At 41.9% G+C, this 23,592-nt stretch overlaps 1 protein-coding gene across 3 annotated transcripts; it reads right to left on the bottom strand.

Annotated features, from left to right (window-relative positions):
* Positions 1 to 1,068: 1,068 nt before the first annotated feature.
* LOC115122596 (uncharacterized) lies at positions 1,069 to 23,494 on the bottom strand. 3 transcript variants are annotated; one of them, XM_029651816.2, is made up of 14 exons: positions 23,015 to 23,494; positions 22,855 to 22,911; positions 16,534 to 16,660; positions 9,108 to 9,197; positions 8,798 to 8,985; positions 8,250 to 8,283; positions 7,620 to 7,725; positions 7,057 to 7,171; positions 6,428 to 6,477; positions 4,410 to 4,600; positions 2,083 to 2,230; positions 1,948 to 1,992; positions 1,818 to 1,845; positions 1,069 to 1,619 (listed from the first exon to the last, which is right to left on the bottom strand). In XM_029651816.2, the coding sequence occupies exons 1-14, from the start codon at positions 23,064 to 23,066 to the stop codon at positions 1,474 to 1,476; spliced, it is 1,377 nt and encodes a 458-aa protein (XP_029507676.1). In that variant the 5' UTR covers positions 23,067 to 23,494; the 3' UTR covers positions 1,069 to 1,473. The 3 variants fall into 3 exon arrangements, with proteins under 3 accessions (XP_029507676.1, XP_029507675.1, XP_029507678.1); XM_029651815.2 differs by having other exon boundaries at positions 2,083 to 2,233; positions 23,015 to 23,493; XM_029651818.2 differs by lacking the exon at positions 2,083 to 2,230.
* Positions 23,495 to 23,592: the final 98 nt, after the last annotated feature.

The raw sequence follows: 23,592 nt of genomic DNA, 5'->3' as shown, positions 1-23,592 counted from the left end.
GATTGCACTGGGCACTGGGCTCTCTAGTGTGGTTATCTGTTGTTTCAGTGTCTTCCTCTCCTCAGGGCACTGGGCTCTCTATCAAATGGAAAGGTCAACTGCACCTTCTTCAGGGATTCATCGGCACTTGTGAACTCAATTCTCTGTGTTCCAATTTTTTTTCAGGACTTTTATTTCCATGACTGATCAAAACTCTTGTCCTTCTGCAGCAAATGTATGGTGCAGACATATGGTGAGCAATATGTTTGGAACAGCAAATTACAATTAAATCGGTACAGAGTCGCGAGAATCACAATATATATCGTATCGCCACCAAAGTATCGTGATAATATTGCATTGTTAGGTCCCTAGCGATTCCCAGCCGTACTGTGTAACATACCTAGTACACTAGACAATATTGTGTCTACACTATCTATTACGCTATTTGGTCTACACTGAGTTTACAGAACATTAGGAACACCTGCTCTTTCCATGACATAGACTGACCAGGTGAATTCAGGTGAAAGCTATGATCCATTGTTGATGTCACTTGTTAAATCCACTTCAATAAGTGTAGATGAAGAGGAGGAGACAGGTTAAAGAAGGATTTTTAAGCCTTGAGACAATTAAGACATGGGTTGTGTATGTGTGCCATTCAGAAAGTGAATGGGCAAGACAAAAGATTTAAGTGCATTTTAACAGGGTATAGTAGGTGCCAGGCACATCGGTTTGTGTCAAGAACTGCAAAGCTGGTGTGTTTTTCACACTCAACAGTTTCCTGTGTGTATCAAGAATGGTCCACCACCCAAAGGACATCCAGCCAACTTGACACAAATGTATGTTTTGTGATCTTATTTGACCTGTTATTCAGTGTGTGTGCCAGATCACTGACACCTACAGTATAATCAGAACACTGAGCATGAGAATTACCATTCTGGTAGTATTCTTGTATATTTGTTGCTTCAGCAAGTCTATCTGTTAAATACGTGTTTAGAATAGTGATCGTCCCCAAATTAGAAATGGGACTTAATACCATTGTGATTCATTTTGATACAGATGGCAACAATGTCAAATAAAAACTTTCAAGAGTTTAACACAACTTATCTGATTTTATTTAGTTAAATATCAATTCAATTAAGTTTTAAATAATTATAAATGATTTATGAACAAACAGCGAAGTTTAAGTCTAGATGGTACTTTATCTTATAAGGTAGTAATTGATTAAACTATTTACTAGAGTAAATATTAACAACCGCTAAAACAGATCTACAGTGCATAACAACAACCAAGAGTTGTGTTGAAGTCCTCTGCATATTTCTAGAAATAACCAAACATGAAATGGAACTCATGTACAGTAAAGTGGAAGAATCTCAGGATGCATCCAAATGGCGCCCTATTGCCCTAGAACACTACATGGCCCTGGGCAAAAGTACTGCACTATATAGGGAATAGGGTGCCATTTGAAGCATACATTAAGTTTTACAGTAAGATGTGCTAGAAGTTAAAGGAGAAAGGGAAGGAGTCCCCAGCCCCTGATCCTTTCTCTCTGCTGGTTGACGGTTGACCAGGACTCTTAGAGCTGAAGGGGAACTCAAATCCATCTTCTGACTTCTCCGACTCTGGCCGGGCAAACAGGAAGCCTTCAACAACATACATATTGCTATTACACAGAGGAAGAATCACATCAGGGGCTGTATTTATAAAAGGTATAGGATCAGTTTCCCCCTGTCCATTCATTTTTCATTTTAAAGACAAAACTGATCCTAGATCAGCACTCCAACTAAAAAATAATCACTTTTGAAAAGTATAATTTATTAATAGCAGACAGAATTTCCCACCTGATGGCGATCTGGATCCTGACGGTTTCTAAGATGACAAAAATAAAAAGGTAATAAATTAGCCAAGTTCCACATTATGTCTGATACTGACACGACAGAGAATAACATATAACAGAACATATAATGGTACCTTTTCACTGCTGAAATATGAGCTGCTGAAGGGGAAAGGAGGCTCCTACAATGAAACACAATATTAGAGTTTAATATAAAGAGTTATTGATGGATGGGTCATCATTGTAAAAAAGTGTTTTTGACGTTCCCTCACTTCCTCCTGGCCTGAGCCCAGTTCAAAGCCACAGTGGAAGCCAGAGAAGTCGGGGGTGGTGGGGCTAGGAGCTGAGCTCATGGAGAACAGGAAGCCTGGGGATTTCACTGTGGATCCGTCTAGCTGACTAGGTGACCCACTGTGGCTACTGCTGGAGATATTATATAAGACTCATTCATATACATAAGTAAGTAAGCATTTATATACAACTGGGAGGTCTGCATCTCAAATGGCACCCTTTCCCCTCCATACAGTCGTGGCCAAAAGTTTTGAGAATGACACAAATATTAATTTTCACAAAGTTTGCTGCTTCAGTGTCTTTAGATATTTCTGTCAGATGTTACTATGGATACTGAAGTATAATTACAGGCATTTCATAAGTGTCAAAGGCTTTTATTGACAATAACATGAAGTTGATGCAAAAGAGTCAATATTTGCAGTGTTGACCCTTCTTTTTCAAGACCTCTGCAATCCGCCCTGGTATGCTGTCAATTAACTTCTGGGCCACATCCTGACTGATGGCAGCCCATTCTTGCATAATCAGTGCTTGGAGTTTGTCAGAATTTGTGGGTTTTTGTTTGTCCACCCGCCTCTTGAGGATTGACCACAAGTTCTCAATGGGATTAAGGTCTGGGGAGTTTCCTGGCCATGGATCCAAAATATCAATGTTTTGTTCCCCGAGCCACTTACCGTAATTTCTGGACTATTAAGCGCACCTGAATATAAACCGCACCCACTGAATTATAAAAAAATATGTATTTTGTACATAAATAAGCCGCACATGTCTATAAGCCGCAGGTGCCTACCGGTACATTGAAACAAATGAACTTTACACAGCCTTTAAACGAAACACGGCTTGTAACAAAAATAAATAGGCTTTAACGAAACACGGCTTGTAACAAAAATTCAAACAGTAGCCTACCAAGAAAGTCATTGGTCTCTATCTTCCTCCTCCTGTGCACTGAAACCACTGAAGTCATCTCCTTCGGTGTCGGAGTTGAATAGCCTCAGAATTGCTTCATCCGATGTTGGATCGCTGCCCTCTTCAACAGCCTTTCGAAACCCGTTGATGATAGTGGATTTTTTGACGATGCTCCACGCTGTCAGCAGCTCTATTTCCTTTTCCAACAGCCAGATCGATCACCTTCAACTTGAAAGCTGCATCATATGCATTTCTCTGTGTCTTTGCCATGATGAGGGTGACAAAATGACTACCGTAATCAGAATGATGGGAAGTTTGAGCTCGATTTACGTCACATTATGTGACGGTGCTCAGTTTTCTGGCGGCATGAATCTTGTGAAAGCGGGAAAAATCCATAAATTAGCCGCGTCATTGTATAAACCCGCGAGGGAAAAAAGTAGCGGCTTATAGTCCGGAAATTACGGTAGTTATCACTCTTGCATTATGGCAAGGTGCTCCATCATGCTGGAAAAGGCATTGTTTGTAACCAAACTGTTCCTGGATGTTTGGGAGAAGTTGCTCTTGGAGGTTGTGTTGGTACCATTCTTTATTCATGACTGTGTTCTTAGGCAAAATTGTGAGTGAGCCCACTCCCTTGGCTGAGAAGCAACCCCACACATGAATGGTCTCAGGATGCTTTACTGTTGGCATGACACAGGACTGATGGTAGCAAGCTCTGTACTGGTGGTGCCCCGATCTCTCAGCTGAATCAACTTTAGGAGACGGTTCTGGCGCTGGCTGGACTTTCTTGGACGCCCTGAAGCCTTCTTCACAACAATTGAACCGCTCTCCTTGAAGTTCTTGATGATCCTATAAATGGTTGATTTAGGTGCAATCTTACTGGCAGCAATAATGACTGCACGTGTTTCCTTGCAGGTAACCATGGATGACAGAGGAAGAACAATGATTCTAAGCACCACCCTTCTTTTGAAGCTTCCAGTTTGTTATTTGAACTCAACCAGCATGACAGAGTGATCTCCAGCCTTGTCCTCATCAACACTCACACCTGTGTTATCGAGAGAAACACTGACATGGTGTCAGCTGGTCCTTTTGTGGCAGGGCTGAAATGCAGTGGAAATGTTTTTTGGGGATTCAGTTCATTTACATGGCAAAGAGGGATTTTGCAATTAATTGCAATTAATCTGATCACTCTTCATAACATTCTGGAGTATATGCAAATTGCCATCATACAAACTGAGGCAGCAGACTCAAAAATGTATATTTGTGTCATTCTCAAAACTTTTGGCCATGACTGTAGTGTACTACTTTTCAGCAGAGCCCAGGGTGCACTACTTTTGACCTGGGCCCTGGGTGCCATCTCAGACCCAGCCTAGGATAACATCTGTTTTAACTATGCATGTCTTACTTCAGGGAGAAGGTTGGGGTACTGGACACAGCTTTCATTCTAGCAGGAGTCTGAGGAGAGAATGCTGCTCCCATCCCTTCATTCTCCTCCGCCTCAGTAATGAGGGGTGTAGGCTGTTCGTCTCCTCCCTCAGTCCCCCTCTCCTTCACCTCCTCCATCCCCACCGTACTGGAGGTGTTCAGACACTCCTTCTATAAAGAGTCAAACAGCTGTTACATAGCATATTTACATTCGGAAAGTATTCAGACCCCTTCACTTTTTTGTTACGTTATAACCTTATTCTAAAATAGATTAAATCGTTTTCCCCTCTCATCAATCTACACACAATACCCCATAATGACAAAGCAAAAAAACAGTTTTAAAAAAATGTTTGCGAATTTATTTAAAAAAAATTCAAATGAAATATCAAAAGTCTTCTTGAGTATGACGTTACAAGCTTGGCACACCTGTATTTGTGGAGATTCTCCCATTCTTCTCTGCAGATCCTCTCAAGCTCTGTCAGGTTGGATGGGGAGGGGAGCATTGCTACACAGCTATTTTCAGGACTCTCCAGAGATGTTTGATTGGCTTTAAGTCCGGGCTGTGGCTGGGCCACTCATGGACACTCAGAGACTTGTCCTGAAGCCACTCCTCCGTTGTCTTGGCTGTGTGTTTAGTGTCGTTGTCCTGTTGAAACCTGAAATTTTGCCTCATTCTGAGATCCTGAGGGCTCTGGAGCAGGTTTTCATCAAGAATCTCTCTGTACTTTGCTCAGTTCATCTTTCCCTCAAGCCTGACTAGTCTGCCTGCCACTGAAAAACATCCCCACAGCATGATGCTGCCACCACCATGCTTCACAGTAGGGATGGTGCCAGGTTTCCTCCAGACGTGACGCTTGTCTTTCAGGCCTAAGAGTTCAATCTTGGTTTCATCAGATGAGAGAATGTTGTTTCTCATGGTCTGAGAGTCCGTTAGGTGACTTTTGGCCAACTCTAAGCGGGCTGTCATGTGCCTTTTACTGAGAAGTGGCTTCCATCTGGTCACTCTAGTATAAAGGCCTAATTGGTGGAGTGCTGCAGAGATGGTTGTCCTTCTGGAAGGTTCTCCCATCTCCAATGAGGAACTCTAGAGCTCTGTCAGAGTGACCATTTGGTTCTTGGTCAGCTCCATGTCCAAGGCCCTTCTCCTCTGATTGCTCAGTTTGGCTGGACGGCCAGCTCTAGGAAGAGTCTTGGTGGTTCCAAACTTCTTCCTTTTAAGAATGATGGAGGCCACTGTGTTCTCGGAGACCTGCAATGCTGCAGCAATGTTTTGGTAACCTTCCCCATATCTGTGCTCCGACACAATCCTGTCTCGGAACTCTACGGACAATTCCTTTGACCTCATGGCTTGGTTTTTGCTCTGACATGCACTATCAACTGTGGAACCTTATATAGACAGGTGTATGTCTTTCCAAATAATGTCCAATCAATTGAATTTAAGTTCAAGGATGATCAATGGAAACAGGATGGACCTGAGCTCAATTTCGATAAATAAGGTATTTCTGTTTTTCATTTTTAATAGATTAGAAAACATTTCTGAAAACCTGCTTTTGCTTTGTCATTATGGGGTAGTGTGTGTATATTGATGAGGAAAACATTAAATTTAATTCATTTTAGAATAAGGCTGTAAGGTTACAAAATGTGGAAAAAGTGAATACTTTCAGAATGCCCTGTATAACAAGAGCGTTACGTGGCCTCCTAAATGGCACCCTATTCCTTACATAGTGCACTACTTTTAACCAGAGCCTTAGGCACTGATCAAAAGTAGTGCAGAGTACACTTTAAGGGAATAGGGAGCCATTTGGGACGCACAACTGTATGCCGTATATAACAGAATCATGAATCTACAGCACAGTACTTCATCAGTGTCCTGTCACTGAATAGGTCTGTGTCCATGTTCTCTTCTAACTGATGCTGATGTTACTTGGAGTGTGATTTTACAGCAGTACCACGTTGTTGAATACTGATATTATTATATTCTAATAATAAAGAGCAGACCTGTTCCTCTAGTAAACTTCCCTCCTCCTGGTCTGAAGCGTGTATTCCATCTGGAGGACGGATTTAAAACATTTTACCACCAGAATCAATTTAAACTGGAAATGGGCCCACAAAGTGAAAGCCCAGAAATGAAGCATTGAAGATCCTACACATTGAAGATCCTACACATTGAAGATCCCAACCATTGAAGATCCTACACATTGAAGATCCTACACATTGAAGATCCCAACCATTGAAGATCCTACACATTGAAGATCCCAACCATTGAAGATCCTACACATTGAAGATCCCAACCATTGAAGATCCTACACATTGAAGATCCCAACCATTGAAAATCCTACACATTGAAGATCCCAACCATTGAAGATCCTACACATTGAAGATCCTACACATTGAAGATCCCAACCATTGAAGATCCTACACATTGAAGATCCCAACCATTGAAGATCCTACACATTGAAGATCCCAACCATTGAAGATCCTACACATTGAAGATCCCAACCATTGAAGATCCTACACATTGAAGATCCCAACCATTGAAGATCCTACACATTGAAGATCCCAACCATTGAAGATCCTAACCATTGAATATTCTACCCATTGAATATCCTAACCATTGAAGATCCTACCCATTGCCTCTGGGTATGACCACAGGTCACAGTGTGTGTCTCCTTGTGATGGAGGGTGAGCAACGGTCTTCTCTAGATGCTCTTCAATTCCCTCTCCGTGTTTCTCATGGCCATCCTGCAAAAGGACAAGAGGAAGATGACTGACCACTCTTGTCTAGACTGAACTGAGTCCCAGCATCCAGGCTAAAGATACCTTAGGCTTGGAAAGATGGGAGGAGAGAGATAGGTGGAGGAGAGAGATAGCTACCTGGGAGAGATAGGAGGAGAGATATATACTGTACCTGGGAGCGATAGGAGGTTGGAGATAGCTACCTGGGAGAAATGGAGGGAGGAAAAAGATAGATACCTGGGAGAGATGGGAGGATGAGAGAGATAGATACCTGGGAGAGATAGGAGGAAGATGAGAGAGAGAGAGATACCTGGGAGAGATAGGAGGAGAGAGATAGATACCTGGGAGAGATAGGAGGAGGAGGAGAGAGATAGATACCTGGGAGAGATAGGAGGAGGATGAGAGAGATAGATACCTGGGAGAGATGGGGGGAGGAGGAGAGATATATATATACCTGGGAAACATGGAGGGAGGAGATGTCTAGTGGAGACTGATGGTCATCCTCAGTCTGAGCCGATGACTGTCTGTGAGACTCTGCTGCCGTCAATAGACCAGAGATGCTGAACAGAAAAGTTGAGAACTGCTCACCTTATCTGACACTCTTTCAGAGGCAATAAGGACTTCCTGACCTATAAAACCACTCATCAAAATCTAGAACTGACCCTTAACTTAACCCTAACCAATTCTGAAATTAAATATCTGGGGTGAGCTCTTTTACCATATGCTACTCCAAATATTGCAATAGCTGATATAATCATTTTGGGCTGGTAATGACTATATCATTCCAGACTACAATAGTTCATATTTTATACGATATTATAATCACATTCTCATTAAATAATCTTTGTGTGGTGAAAAAAATAAGGCTTAGTTAATTTATTTAGACTTCATTTACCGTATTGATACAGCCTAACAAATAAAACTGTTCAAATAAAGTATGGTCTTGAACATCACAATATACCTTCTTGCACTTCCCGACATAATGTCAAATATCACGATATTCAATTTCATCATATATCGGCTCAACCCTAATCGTTTTGCATGTCAGTGAGTTTCGGTTGACATTAACCGTGCAAAAGGATACCTTTCCAATGGGTTTTCGATGGACAATGTTTGACCTGAGGGAAGAAAGAAATAAGCTTGTACTTCTTTGTACTGTACATCAAACCAAAGACACAGGATATTCAGTGGACTAAAACGTGTTAGTTACCTAGTAGGGGATATTGGTTACCATTTGGTTACCGAGTACAGTGTTTCTGACTTGCCTAGTTAAATACATTTTTAAAAATCCAGTTTCCCAACTCCAGTCCTCCGGTATAGCCAGCAGCACACCGGGCAAAGTCACCTGATTGGGGTTTGGGGCGGCAGGTAGCCTAGTGGTTAGAGCATTGGGCCAGTGACCGAAAGGTTGCAGGATCGAATGCCCGAGCTGACAGGGTAAAAATCTGTCGTTCTGCCCCTGAACAGGCAGTTAACCCACTGTTCCTAGGCCCTCATTGTAAATAAGAATTTGTTCTTAACTGACTTTGCTTAGTTAAATAAAGATGAAATATAGTAATCCAGGGCTTGATGACTGGTTGACAAGTTGAGTCAGGTGTGTTTACTGTAAGGAATCATTGTCCCAGTAGTTACCTAGTAGATCCTGCAGAGCCTTCTCTTTGGCTGTTATCTGGTCCTCACAAACTTTAATCCTGCTTTCCAGCTCTTCTTTTCCTGACTGAATCATCAGCAGCTGCTTGGCCAGAGGGTTCTGGCAGTAACTCTCTTTGTGCTGCTGGAAAACCTTCCTGTAGCGCTCTATTCTCTCCTGGTACACTTTCCTACAGCAGACACATTGGATGCCTAAGTATAACTGATTCAGTGTTACGGGTTGTCTAATAATTCTGTGCTTTTTCACTGTAAATGACCATGATGTAAATGTCAAGACAAAATGTAGGCCTACATGTCTTGATTACAGTTGTCTCGTCTCCTCTCCAATTCAGCCTGCAGCGTCTTCTCATACTGCAGCAGGAGGCCGTTAGTTCCCTTTAGACTGCAAGAGAGGGGGTACAATGATACAAGAATTCACAGCAGGGCCTGCATTCACAAAGTGTCTCAGAGTGCTGTCCAGGATCACGTCCCCCCGTCTATATAATGATATTCATTATCATCTACTGTAAAGGGCAAAACTGATCCTAGATCAGCATTCCTACTCTGATATGTTTTGTGAATGCAATCCAAAGCTAGGGCAGACCTGGCTGTAAATGGGTCTTTCTATATACTAGGGTACCAAACTACACTACATGCCTGGCTGTACATGGATCTTTCTATAAACTAGAGTACCAACCTACACTACAGGCCTGGCTGTACATGGGTCTTTCTATAAACTAGAGTACCAACCTACACTACAGGCCTGGCTGTACATGGGTCTTTCTATAAACTAGAGTACCAACCTACACTACAGGCCTGGCTGTACATGGATCTTTATATAAACTAGAGTACCAACCTACACTACAGTCCTGGCTGTACATGGGTCTTTCTATAAACTAGGGTACCAACCTACACTACATGACCAGAAGTATGTGGACACCTGCTCGTTGAACATCTAATTCCATTCAGCCAAAAGAGCATTAGTGAGGTCGGGCACTGATGTTGGGCGGTTAGGCCTGGCTAACAGTCGGCGTTCCAAATCATCCCAAAGGTGTTCGATGGGGTTGAGGTCAGGGCTCTGTGCAGGCAAGTCAAGTTCTTCCACACTGATCTTGACAAACCATTTCTGTATGGACCTCGCTTTGTGCGGGGGAATTGTCATGCTGAAACAGGAAAGGGCCTTCCCAAAACTGTTGCTACAAATTTGGAAGCACAGTCTAGAATATAATTATATGCTGTAGCATTAAGATTTCCCTCCACTGGAACTAAGAGACTTAACCCAAACCATGAAAAAGAGCCACAAACCATTATTCCTCCTCCATCTAACTTTACAGTTGCCAATATGCATTGGGGCAGGTAGCGTTCTCCTGGCATCCGGCAAACCCAGATTTGTCCGTCGGACTGCCAGATGGTGAAGCGTGATTCATCACTCCAGAGAACATGTTTCCACTGCTCCAATGGCGACGAGCTTTACACCACTCCACACGACACTTGGCATTGAGCATGGTGATCTTAGACTTGTGTGTGGCTGCTTGTCCACGGAAACCCATTTCATTAAGCTCCTAACGAACAGTTATTGTGCTGACGTTGCTTCCAGAGGCAGTTTGGAACATGGTAGTGAGTGTTGCAACTGAAGACAGACTATTTTTATGCGCTACGTGCTTCAGCACTCGGCGGTCCCGTTCTGTGAGCTTTTATGGCCTACCAGCCAAGACAACACAAGAGTGGGTTCAGAACAAGTCTCAATGTCCTTGAGTGGCCCAGCCAGAGCCCGGACTTGAACCCGATCGAACATCTTTGGAGAGACCTGAAAATGGCTGCTCAGCAACGCTCCCCATCCAACCTGACAGAGCTTGAGAGGATCTGCAGAGAAGAATGGGAGAAACTCCACAAATACAGGTGTCCAAGCTTGTAGTGTCATACCCAAGAAGACTTGAGGCTATAAAGCTGCCAAAGGTGCATCAACAAAGTACTGAGTAAAGAGTCTGAATACTTATGTAAATGTGATATTTCCGTTTTGTACATTTGTATTAATTTGCATAAAATTCTAAAAACCTGTTTTTGTTTTTTCATTATTGGTATTATATGCAGATTTAATGAGGGGAAACAATTATTTAATACATTTTAGAATAAGGCTGTACCGTAACGAAATGTGGAAAATTCAAGGGGTCTGAATACTTCCCGAATGTCGCCACTTGCTTCAATTGAAAGGTCCTACCTTCTATTGAGGGGGAGGGGGCTCTATATCCTTATTCTTAAAGTGGTAATGGTCTACCTTCTATTGAGGGGGAGGGGGCTCTATATCCTTATTCTTAAAGTGGTAATGGTCTACCTTCTATTGAGGGGGTTCTATATCCTTATTCTTAAAGTGGTAATGGTCTACCTTCTATTGAGGGGAGGGGCTCTATATCCTTATTCTTAAAGTGGTAATGGTCCTACCTTCTATTGAGGGGGTTCTATATCCTTATTCTTAAAGTGGTAATGGTCTACCTTCTATTGAGGGGAGGGGGCTCTATATCCTTAAAGTGGTAATGGTCTACCTTCTATTGAGGGGTTCTATATCCTTATTCTTAAAGTGGTAATGGTCTACCTTCTATTGAGGGGAGGGGGCTCTATATCCTTATTCTTAAAGTGGTAATGGTCCTACCTTCTATTGAGGGGAGGGGGCTCTATATCCTTATTCTTAAAGTGGTAATGGTCTACCTTCTATTGAGGGGAGGGGCTCTATATCCTTATTCTTAACGTGGTAATGGTCCTACCTTCTATTGAGGGGAGGGGCTCTATATCCTTAAAGTGGTAATGGTCTACCTTCTATTGAGGGGGAGGGGGCTCTATATCCTTATTCTTAAAGTGGTAATGGTCTACCTTCTATTGAGGGGGCTCTATATCCTTATTCTTAAAGTGGTAATGGTCTACCTTCTATTGAGGGGGCTCTATATCCTTATTCTTAAAGTGGTAATGGTCTACCTTCTATTGAGGGGAGGGGGCTCTATATCCTTATTCTTAAAGTGGTAATGGTCTACCTTCTATTGAGGGGAGGGGGCTCTATATCCTTAAAGTGGTAATGGTCCTACCTTCTATTGAGGGGGCTCTATATCCTTATTCTTAAAGTGGTAATGGTCTACCTTCTATTGAGGGGAGGGGGCTCTATATCCTTAAAGTGGTAATGGTCCTACCTTCTATTGAGGGGGCTCTATATCCTTATTCTTAAAGTGGTAATGGTCTACCTTCTATTGAGGGGAGGGGGCTCTATATCCTTATTCTTAAAGTGGTAATGGTCTACCTTCTATTGAGGGGAGGGGGCTCTATATCCTTATTCTTAAAGTGGTAATGGTCCTACCTTCTATTGAGGGGCTCTATATCCTTATTCTTAAAGTGGTAATGGTCTATCTTCTATTGAGGGGAGGGGGCTCTATATCCTTATTCTTAAAGTGGTAATGGTCTACCTTCTATTGAGGGGGAGGGGGCTCTATATCCTTAAAGTGGTAATGGTCCTACCTTCTATTGAGGGGGCTCTATATCCTTATTCTTAAAGTGGTAATGGTCTACCTTCTATTGAGGGGGAGGGGGCTCTATATCCTTATTCTTAAAGTGGTAATGGTCTACCTTCTATTGAGGGGGCTCTATATCCTTATTCTTAAAGTGGTAATGGTCTACCTTCTATTGAGGGGGCTCTATATCCTTAAAGTGGTAATGGTCTACCTTCTATTGAGGGGGTTCTATATCCTTATTCTTAAAGTGGTAATGGTCCTACCTTCTATTGAGGGGGAGGGGCTCTATATCCTTATTCTTAAAGTGGTAATGGTCCTACCTTCTATTGAGGGGGAGGGGCTCTATATCCTTATTCTTAAAGTGGTAATGGTCCTACCTTCTATTGAGGGGGCTCTATATCCTTATTCTTAAAGTGGTAATGGTCTACCTTCTATTGAGGGGGCTCTATATCCTTATTCTTAAAGTGGTAATGGTCTACCTTCTATTGAGGGGGAGGGGGCTCTATATCCTTAAAGTGGTAATGGCCTACCTTCTATTGAGGGGGCTCTATATCCTTATTCTTAAAGTGGTAATGGTCTACCTTCTATTGAGGGGGCTCTATATCCTTATTCTTAAAGTGGTAATGGTCTACCTTCTATTGAGGGGGAGGGGGCTCTATATCCATAAAGTGGTAATGGTCTACCTTCTATTGAGGGGGAGGGGGCTCTATATCCTTATTCTTAAAGTGGTAATGGTCCTACCTTCTATTGAGGGGGAGGGGGCTCTATATCCTTATTCTTAAAGTGGTAATGGTCTACCTTCTATTGAGGGGGTTCTATATCCTTATTCTTAAAGTGGTAATGGTCCTACCTTCTATTGAGGGGGTTCTATATCCTTATTCTTAAAGTGGTAATGGTCCTACCTTCTATTGAGGGGGTTCTATATCCTTATTCTTAAAGTGGTAATGGTCTACCTTCTATTGAGGGGGCTCTATATCCTTAAAGTGGTAATGGTCCTACCTTCTATTGAGGGGGAGGGGGCTCTATATCCTTATTCTTAAAGTGGTAATGGTCCTACCTTCTATTGAGGGGGTTCTATATCCTTATTCTTAAAGTGGTAATGGTCCTACCTTCTATTGAGGGGGAGGGGATTCTATATCCTTATTCTTAAAGTGGTAATGGTCTACCTTCTATTGAGGGGGCTCTATATCCTTATTCTTAAAGTGGTAATGGTCTACCTTCTATTGAGGGGGTTCTATATCCTTATTCTTAAAGTGGTAATGGTCTACCTTCTATTGAGGGGGAGGGGCTCTATATCCTTATTCTTAAAGTGGTAATGGTCTACCTTCTATTGAGGGGGCTCTATATCCTTATTCTTAAAGTGGTAATGGTCTACCTTCTATTGAGGGGGAGGGGCTCTATATCCTTAAAGTGGTAATGGTCCTACCTTCTATTGAGGGGGGGGGGCTCTAAATCCTTATTCTTAAAGTGGTAATGGCCTACCTTCTATTGAGGGGAGGGGGCTCTATATCCTTATTCTTAAAGTGGTAATGGTCTACCTTCTATTGAGGGGGGAGGGGGCTCTATATCCTTAAAGTGGTAATGGTCTACCTTCTATTGAGGGGGTTCTATATCCTTATTCTTAAAGTGGTAATGGTCTACCTTCTATTGAGGGGGCTCTATATCCTTATTCTTAAAGTGGTAATGGTCTACCTTCTATTGAGGGGGAGGGGGCTCTATATCCTTATTCTTAAAGTGGTAATGGTCCTACCTTCTATTGAGGGGGCTCTATATCCTTATTCTTAAAGTGGTAATGGTCTACCCTTCTATTGAGGGGGAGGGGGCTCTATATCCTTATTCTTAAAGTGGTAATGGTCTACCTTCTATTGAGGGGGCTCTATATCCTTATTCTTAAAGTGGTAATGTTCTACCTTCTATTGAGGGGGGAGGGGGCTCTATATCCTTAAAGTGGTAATGGTCTACCTTCTATTGAGGGGGAGGGGATTCTATATCCTTATTCTTAAAGTGGTAATGGCCTACCTTCTATTGAGGGGGAGGGGGCTCTATATCCTTATTCTTAAAGTGGTAATGGTCTACCTTCTATTGAGGGGGCTCTATATCCTTATTCTTAAAGTGGTAATGGTCTACCTTCTATTGAGGGGGTTCTATATCCTTATTCTTAAAGTGGTAATGGTCCTACCTTCTATTGAGGGGGAGGGGATTCTATATCCTTATTCTTAAAGTGGTAATGGTCTACCTTCTATTGAGGGGGGAGGGGGCTCTATATCCTTATTCTTAAAGTGGTAATGGTCCTACCTTCTATTGAGGGGAGGGGCTCTATATCCTTATTCTTAAAGTGGTAATGGTCTACCTTCTATTGAGGGGATTCTATATCCTTATTCTTAAAGTGGTAATGGTCTACCTTCTATTGAGGGGAGGGGGCTCTATATCCTTATTCTTAAAGTGGTAATGGTCTACCTTCTATTGAGGGGAGGGGGTTCTATATCCTTAAAGTGGTAATGGTCTACCTTCTATTGAGGGGGAGGGGGCTCTATATCCTTATTCTTAAAGTGGTAATGGTCTACCTTCTATTGAGGGGAGGGGGCTCTATATCCTTATTCTTAAAGTGGTAATGGTCTACCTTCTATTGAGGGGAGGGGGCTCTATATCCTTATTCTTAACGTGGTAATGGTCTACCTTCTATTGAGGGGAGGGGGCTCTATATCCTTATTCTTAAAGTGGTAATGGTCTACCTTCTATTGAGGGGGAGGGGGCTCTATATCCTTATTCTTAAAGTGGTAATGGTCTACCTTCTATTGAGGGGGCTCTATATCCTTATCCTTAAAGTGGTAATGGTCCTACCTTCTATTGAGGGGAGGGGCTCTATATCCTTATTCTTAAAGTGGTAATGGTCTACCTTCTATTGAGGGGGGGCTCTATATCCTTATTCTTAAAGTGGTAATGGTCTACCTTCTATTGAGGGGGAGGGGGCTCTATATCCTTAAAGTGGTAATGGTCTACCTTCTATTGAGGGTGCTCTATATCCTTATTCTTAAAGTGGTAATGGTCCTACCTTCTATTGAGGGGGCTCTATATCCTTATTCTTAAAGTGGTAATGGTCCTACCTTCTATTGAGGGGGAGGGGGCTCTATATCCTTATTCTTAAAGTGGTAATGGTCCTACCTTCTATTGAGGGGGAGGGGGCTCTATATCCTTATTCTTAAAGTGGTAATGGTCTACCTTCTATTGAGGGGGCTCTATATCCTTATTCTTAAAGTGGTAATGGTCCTACCTTCTATTGAGGGGGCTCTATATCCTTATTCTTAAAGTGGTAATGGTCTACCCTTCTATTGAGGGGGAGGGGGCTCTATATCCTTAAAGTGGTAATGGTCCTACCTTCTATTGAGGGGGAGGGGGCTCTATATCCTTATTCTTAAAGTGGTAATGGTCCTACCTTCTATTGAGGGGGCTCTATATCCTTATTCTTAAAGTGGTAATGGTCCTACCTTCTATTGAGGGGGAGGGGGCTCTATATCCTTAAAGTGGTAATGGTCCTACCTTCTATTGAGGGGGGAGGGGGCTCTATATCCTTATTCTTAAAGTGGTAATGGTCCTACCTTCTATTGAGGGGGCTCTATATCCTTATTCTTAAAGTGGTAATGGTCTACCTTCTATTGAGGGGGCTCTATATCCTTATTCTTAAAGTGGTAATGGTCTACCTTCTATTGAGGGGGAGGGGGTTCTATATCCTTATTCTTAAAGTGGTAATGGTCTACCTTCTATTGAGGGGGGAGGGGGCTCTATATCCTTAAAGTGGTAATGGTCCTACCTTCTATTGAGGGGGTTCTATATCCTTATTCTTAAAGTGGTAATGGTCCTACCTTCTATTGAGGGGGCTCTATATCCTTATTCTTAAAGTGGTAATGGTCTACCTTCTATTGAGGGGGCTCTATATCCTTATTCTTAAAGTGGTAATGGTCTACCTTCTATTGAGGGGGCTCTATATCCTTATTCTTAAATAATAATGATGTACTTAAAAAAGTCCTTGAAAGTCCTTGAATTTGACTTGATGAACCCTGCTTAAAGAATGTATAGTTATGGGCACATATTCACTTGCATTCCTCTCGTCTAAGTACACATGTGGAACTGCATGAAAACCTTTCTATTTTTGTTTCAAACCATTTTGAAATGTTGATTCCAATGTCACACAATGGCCCCATTATTTATAAAGACCCACCTACAAAAAAACACAACAAACTTTTGCTTTACTTTTTCGTATTGCCTTTGAGATGCTTCACAATGTTCTGCTTATGATGAGATTCCTCCTCAAGCTTCCTGATGTTTTTCTGGATCCCTATGATGTAGGATTTCTTCTCAGCAACATTGGCTTTGCCGACTGGTGAGAAAATAAAATTAACTGATTAACTGATGAACACCACACAGATAAAACATAAGACAACCACAACAGAAATTGCTACCTATGGCCTGCCCTTGATATGATGTTATTAAAGGCCTGAGAGACTGTAGGATTGTCCCACTTTTTTGTTTCATCAAGTTTTTCAATTCATAGGTACAGAGTAAAGTACAGAGCAAAGGAAACCTGGAACCATCCCTATGGTGAAGCATGGTGGTGGCAGCATCATGCTCTGGGGATGTTTTTCAGTGGCAGGGAGACTAGTCAGGATTGAGGGAAAGATGAACGGAGCAAAGTACAAATAGATCCTTGATGAAAACCTGATCCAAAGAGCTCAGGACCTCAGACTGGGGCGGAGGTTCACCTTCCAACAGGACAATGACCTTAAGCACACAGCCAAGACTTCGTGAAAAGTCTCAATGTCCTTGAGTGGCCCAACCAGTGCCTGGACTTGAACCCGATCAAACATCTCTGGAAAGACCTGAAAATAGCTGTGCAGCGACGCTCCCCATCCAACCTGACAGAACTTGAGAGGATCTGCAGAGAAGAATGGGAGAAACTCCCCAAATATAGGTGTGCCAAGCTTGTAGCGTCATACCCAAGAAGACTTGAGGCTGTAATCGCTGCCAAGGGTGCTTCAACAAAAGTACAGAGTAAAGGGTCTGAATACTTATGTAAATGTGATATTGCCTGGTTTTGTTATTTTATAAATGTGCAGACATTTCTAAAAACCTGGCTTTGCTTTGTCAAAGTGAGTTATTGTCTGTAGATTGATGGCGGGACGGATGGACAGACTATTAAATTAATTTTAGAATAAGGCTTTAACGTAACAAAATGGTGTCTGGGGTCTGAATACTTTCCGAATGCACTGTATATACAGTATGTATATAGAGTGGGGTCCCAAATGATTGACCCCCCCTCATAAGGATGAGCAATAATGCCTCTATAAAATAAATAATTCAAATACTGAGCTACTTTGTACGCTAAAGAAAATGTGAGATTATATTATTTTATGCTAATACAACCCAGAGAAAGATATTTTCTTTAACAAGTAATGTTTTCTCTCAAAAAGGTTGGGTTAAAAATGATTTACACCCCTAAAGATTCTTATAAATAATGTGGTCTAAAGTGTAAAAGTATTTGGTCATATTCCAAGCACACAATGACTACATAAAGCTTGGGACTCTACAAATGTGTTGGATGCAATAGAATGTCAACGGTAAATAATGTACTGTATCATTTTGGAGTCAAACACTTCTACATTAATGTGGATGCTACCATGATTACAGATAATCCTGAATGAATGGTGAATGGTGATGACTGAGATAAGAGGGTAAATGATCAAACCACCAAGACATGCTAACTGTAACGGCGTTCTTCGTTTGTGGAAGAAAGAGAGTCAGACCGAAATGCAGCGTGTAGGTTACTCATGTGCTTTAATAAAGGAAATAGCGATACATGAAATAACTGGGAGAATACAAAACAACAAACGGAACGTGAAACAAATTACAGCCTATCTGGTGACATACACAGAGACAGGTACAATCACCCACGAAATACAACGCGAACTCAAGCTACCTAAATACGGTTCCCAATCAGAGACAAAGAGAAGCACCTGACTCTCATTGAGAACCGCCTCAGGCAGCCAAACCTATACCACACCCCTAATCAGCCGCAATCCCAAATAATACAAACCCCAATACGAAACACAACATATATACCCATGTCACACCCTGGCCTACCCAAACTATACCAAAAACACAAAATATAATGACCAAGGTGTGACACTAACCTCTCACCATGACCAATAACAGGGGAGGTTAGCATGTCTTGGGATTATGGTCTAACCTCTCACCATTACCAATAACAGGGGAGGTTAGCATGTCTTGGGATTATGATCTAACCTCTCACCATTACCAATAACAGGGGAGGTTAGCATGTCTTGGGATTATGATCTAACCTCTCACCATTACCAATAACAGGGGAGGTTAGCATGTTTTGGGATTATGATCTAACCTCTCACCATTACCAATAACAGGGGAGGTTAGCATGTCTTGGGATTATGGTCTAACCTCTCACCATTACCAATAACAGGGGAGGTTAGCATGTCTTGGGATTATGATCTAACCTCTCACCATTACCAATAACAGGGGAGGTTAGCATGTTTTGGGATTATGGTCTAACCTCTCACCATTACCAATAACAGGGGAGGTTAGCATGTCTTGGGATTATGGTCTAACCTCTCACCATTACCAATAACAGGGGAGGTTAGCATGTCTTGGGATTATGATCTAACCTCTCACCATGACCAATAACAGGGGAGGTTAGCATGTCTTGGGATTATGGTCTAACCTCTCACCATGACCAATAACAGGGGAGGTTAGCATGGTTTGGGATTATGATCTTTGACTCTCTGTAACTTTGTCACTCATCATTATTCACGATTCATTACATTAATGTAGAAGTGTTTGGAAACATGTTCTTATTTATAATAAAAGTGACTCCAAAATTACACAATATATTATATTACTATTGGGCACAAAATAACCTGAAATACACTAAAACTAACTAAAACGAACTGCAAATGCATCCAATAAGTTTGTAGAGTCACGAGCTAGATGTACTGTAAGCATTGCATGTCAGGAATATGGGACCAAATATACTCAACTTTATTTATATACGATTCTTTAGAGGTGTCAATAATATTGACCCCTACCTTTTTGAGAAAAAAAATATATTACCTGTTAAAGAAAATATATCTTTCTCTGAACAATTGTGTTTGTAAAAAATTATATTTCCCTTTTTTTCCACATACAATATACAGTTGAAGTTGGAAGTTTACATACACTTTGGTTGGAGTCATTAAAACTTGTTTTTCAACCACTCCACAAATTTATTTTTAACAAACTATAGTTTTGGCAAGTCGGTTAGGGCATCTACTTCGTGCATGACACAAGTAATTTTTCCAACAATTGTTTACAGACAGATTATTTAACTTATAATTCACTGTGTCACAATTCCAGTGGGTCAGAAGTGTACATACACTAAGTTGACTGTGCCTTTAAACAGCTTGGAAAATTCCAGAAAAGGATGTCATGGCTTTAGAAGCCTCTGTTAGGCTAATTGACATCATTTGAGTCAATTGGAGGTGTACCTGTGGATGTATTTCAAGGCCTTCAAACTCAGTGCCTCGTTGCTTGACATCATGGGAAAATCAAAAGAAATCAGCCAAGACCTCAGAAAAAAAAGTGTCAATCTCCACAAGTCTGGTTCATCTTTCGGACCAATGTCCAAACGCCTGAAGGTACCACGTTCATCTGTACAAACAATAGTACGCAAGTATAACACCATGGGACCACACAGCCATCATACCGCTCAGGAAGGAGACGCGTTCTGTCTCCTAGAGAGAGGGAGGAGGTGAGGGCCCTCGGAAAATAACCTCACACTCAACGTCAACAAAACTAAGGAGATGATCGTGGACTTCTGGGAACAGCAGAGGGAGCACCCCCTTATCCACATCGACGGGACAGTAGTGGAGAGGGTAGTAAGTTTTAAGTTCCTCGGCGTACACATCACAGACAAACTGAATTGGTCCACCCACACAGACAGCACCGTGAAGAAAGCGCAGCAGCACCTCTTCAACCTCAGGAGGCTGAAGAAATTTGGCTTGTCACCAAATGCACTCACAAACTTTTACAGATACACAATCGAGAGCATCCTGTCAGGCTGTATCACCGCCTGGTACGGCAACTGCTCCGCCCACAACCGTAAGGCTCTCCAGAGGGTAGTGAGGTCTGCCCAATGCATCACCGGGGGCAAACTACCTGCCCTCCAGGACACCTACAGCACCCGATGTCCCAGGAAGGCCATAAAGATCATCAAGGACAACAACCACCCGAGCCACTGCCTGTTCATCCTGCTATTATCCAGAATGCGAGGTCAGTACAGGTGCATCAAAGCAGGGGCCGAGAGACTGAAAAATAGCTTCTATCTCAAGGCCATCAGACTGTTAAACAGCCATCACTAACATTGAGTAGCTGCTGCCAACATACTGACTCAACTCCAGCCACTTTAATAATGGAAAAATTGATGTAAAAAATGTATCACTAGCCACTTTAAACAATGCCACTTAATATAATGTTTACATACCCTACATTACTCATCTCATATGTATATACTGTACTCTATACCATCTACTGCATCTTGCCTATGCCGTTCTGTACCATCACTCATTCATATCTTTATGTACATATTCTGTATCCCTTTACACTTGTGTGTATAAGGTAGTTGTTGTGAAATTGTTAGGTTAGATTACTCGTCGGTTATTACTGCATTGTCGGAATTAGAAGCACAAGCATTTCGCTACACTCGCATTAACATCTGCTAACCATGTGTATGTGACGAATAAAATTTGATTTGATTTCACTTTGGTGCGAAAAGTGCAAATAAATCCAAGAACAACAGCAAAGGACCTTGTGAAGATGCTGGAGGAAACAGGTACAAAAGTATCTATATCCATAGTAAAACGAGTCCTATATCGACATAACCTGAAAGGCCGCTCAGCAAGGAAGTAGCCATTGCTCCAAAACCGCCATAAAAAAAACAGACTACAGTTTGCAACTGCACATGGGGATAAAGATCGTACTCTGGCCATAATGACCATCATTATGTTTGGAGGAAAAGGGGAGAAGCTTGCAAGCCCGAAAAACACCATCCCAACCGTGAAGAACGGAGGTGGCAGCATCATTTGCTGCAGGAGGGACTGGTGCACTTCACAAAATAGATGGTATCATGAGGTAGGAAAATTATGTGGGTATATTGAAGCAACGTCGCAAATGAGTCTTCCAAATGGACAATGACCCCAAGCATATTTCCAATGTTGTGGCAAAATGGCTTAAGGACAACAAAGTCAAGGTATTGGAGTGGCCATCACAAAGCCCTGACCTCAATCCTATAGAAGATTTGTGGGCAGAACTGAAAAGGCATGTGAGAGCAAAAAGGCCTACAAACCTGACTCAGTTACACCAGCTCTGTCAGGAGGAATGGGCCAAAATTCACCCAACTTATTGTGGGAAGCTTGTGGAAGACTACCTGAAACGTTTGACCCAAGTTAAATCATTTAAAGGCAATGCTACTAAATACTCATTGAGTTTATGTAAACTTCTGACCCACTGGGAATGTGATGAAAGAAATAAAAGCTGAAATAAATAATTATCTCTACTATTATTCTGACATTCCACATTCTTAAAATAAAGTGGTGATCCTAACTGACCTAAGAAAGATAATTTTTACTAGGATTAAATGTCAGGAATTGTGAAACACTGAGTTTAAATGTATTTGGCTAAGGTGTATGTAAACTTCCGACTTCAACTGTAGCTCAGTATTTTAATGATTTATTCTACAGTCATTATTGCTCATATTTTTCAAGGGGGTCAATAATTTGGGACCCCATTGTATGAATATTTTAAAAACTACCACCCCGCACTCCGAAATCTGAATATATTTAAAATCTCTTGTGAAATAAAAACAGACACATAAATATACCTTACATAGTACATCTATTAAACAATACATCACAATACATACATCAGAAATAGTTACAAATGATAGAGATCCATTCATGGATGTACAGGTCTGTTGGATAAAAGTTCTGAAATGTTCGCTGCTGCTTTTTCCCCAGGTGTCCAGGGTGGACACCCTGGCCCTGTGAATCCTGGCCGCGGACAGTTCCATAAGGACAATTTCCTGAAATGTGAGCAGCCATTGCTGCAATGGTAACTGATGAGGTGGAAACCACCTTAATTCAATACTTTTTACTTGGCAGCTGTGGTTCCTGCCAACCACATCTCCATTGGCATTCTGTCAAGTGCAATTCAGTAATCACAAAGCAAAATCACTATTGGATGTAATGACAATATTTGGTCTATAAGTACAGAGATTATATCATTGACTTTCCCCCAGAATTCAACCACCCCCCAGGGCATTATAGCACATACTGAAAAGTGCCATGGTCCCCTGTGGAGCAGAATTCACATAAAAGCGATGGACTAACGTTATCCCAATTCTGACACCAATGTAGCTGTTAACAGCTGGAGCGGGGCTTGAACCTGTCACCATGAGATAGCCAGTCACCCCATATCGCTAGCTGCCTTCTGTGAGGCGACACCATCACTTACTTTGAATCTGTTGATTGATCTGATCCCTCTTCTGAGCGATGTCCCTGGTTTGCAGAGCTATAAATCAGCAAAGAAAAGCAACCAGTTAGCCATTGAACTCCTGTAGATCACCAGCTATGGTTAGGGTATAGTGGAATAAAGGTCAAAGTTGAAAACATACCTAGCTGGAGAAGTAAGCTGTCCATACTGCCCAGGGAATCATGGTCATCCATTTCAATAGGTCTCACAAACAGGGACGGTCAAACGGTTAACAGTTAGCAAGCTGTTAGCTAGCTAGCATTACATACACCTTTATTAAGCAAGGTGCAGCAGCAAAACAAAGAATTAAAACGTTTTTGGCAGGCAAAAAACGAAACTACAGCTCACTTTCAACACAAACGTTTAGGCTACACATCATTAAAAAAAAATATATATGTATTTTAAATATTGGCTATAGCTGACTGACTGACTGACTTGACGCGCTAACGAACTAAGCGTTACGTCAGTTACCATCTGCCTCGACTGCGTTGTTAAGGCGACCACGCGCGCGCGGCTGTCCGTCTTCAACTCCAGCGCAGCGCTTTGCCGCCATCTACCACCGGAACCTGCAACCGGAACCTATTCATTAATCGAATGGTTGTCCTTTTTCTCTTATAGGTACAGCTGGTGGCGACAAAACACTTTACATTCTTATTGTCAAACCTTGACGCGCTGGTTGAAACGTGCCAATGCGGGGTAGTGGGAGGAAGGAGGGAGGCA

The sequence above is a fragment of the Oncorhynchus nerka genome, linkage group LG3 (genome assembly GCF_034236695.1).
Source record: "Oncorhynchus nerka isolate Pitt River linkage group LG3, Oner_Uvic_2.0, whole genome shotgun sequence".
In the NCBI taxonomy this organism is placed as follows: Eukaryota; Metazoa; Chordata; class Actinopteri; order Salmoniformes; family Salmonidae; genus Oncorhynchus; species Oncorhynchus nerka.
The sequence above is the reverse complement of the archived record's forward strand: the minus strand, read 5'-3'. Positions and strand labels throughout refer to the sequence as shown.

Excerpts from the sequence above, each read along its gene's own strand:
- LOC115122596 (XM_029651815.2), bottom strand. The coding sequence starts at position 23,066 with ATGGATGACCATGATTCCCTGGGCAGTATGGACAGCTTACTTCTCCAG. Across the intron at positions 8,986-9,107 it reads GACAACTGTAATCAAGACAT|GAAAGTGTACCAGGAGAGAA; the intron begins GTAGGCCTACAT and ends TGTCTGCTGTAG. Across the intron at positions 6,478-7,056 it reads GTCATACCCAGAGGCAATGG|ATGGAATACACGCTTCAGAC; the intron begins GTAGGATCTTCA and ends TCCGTCCTCCAG.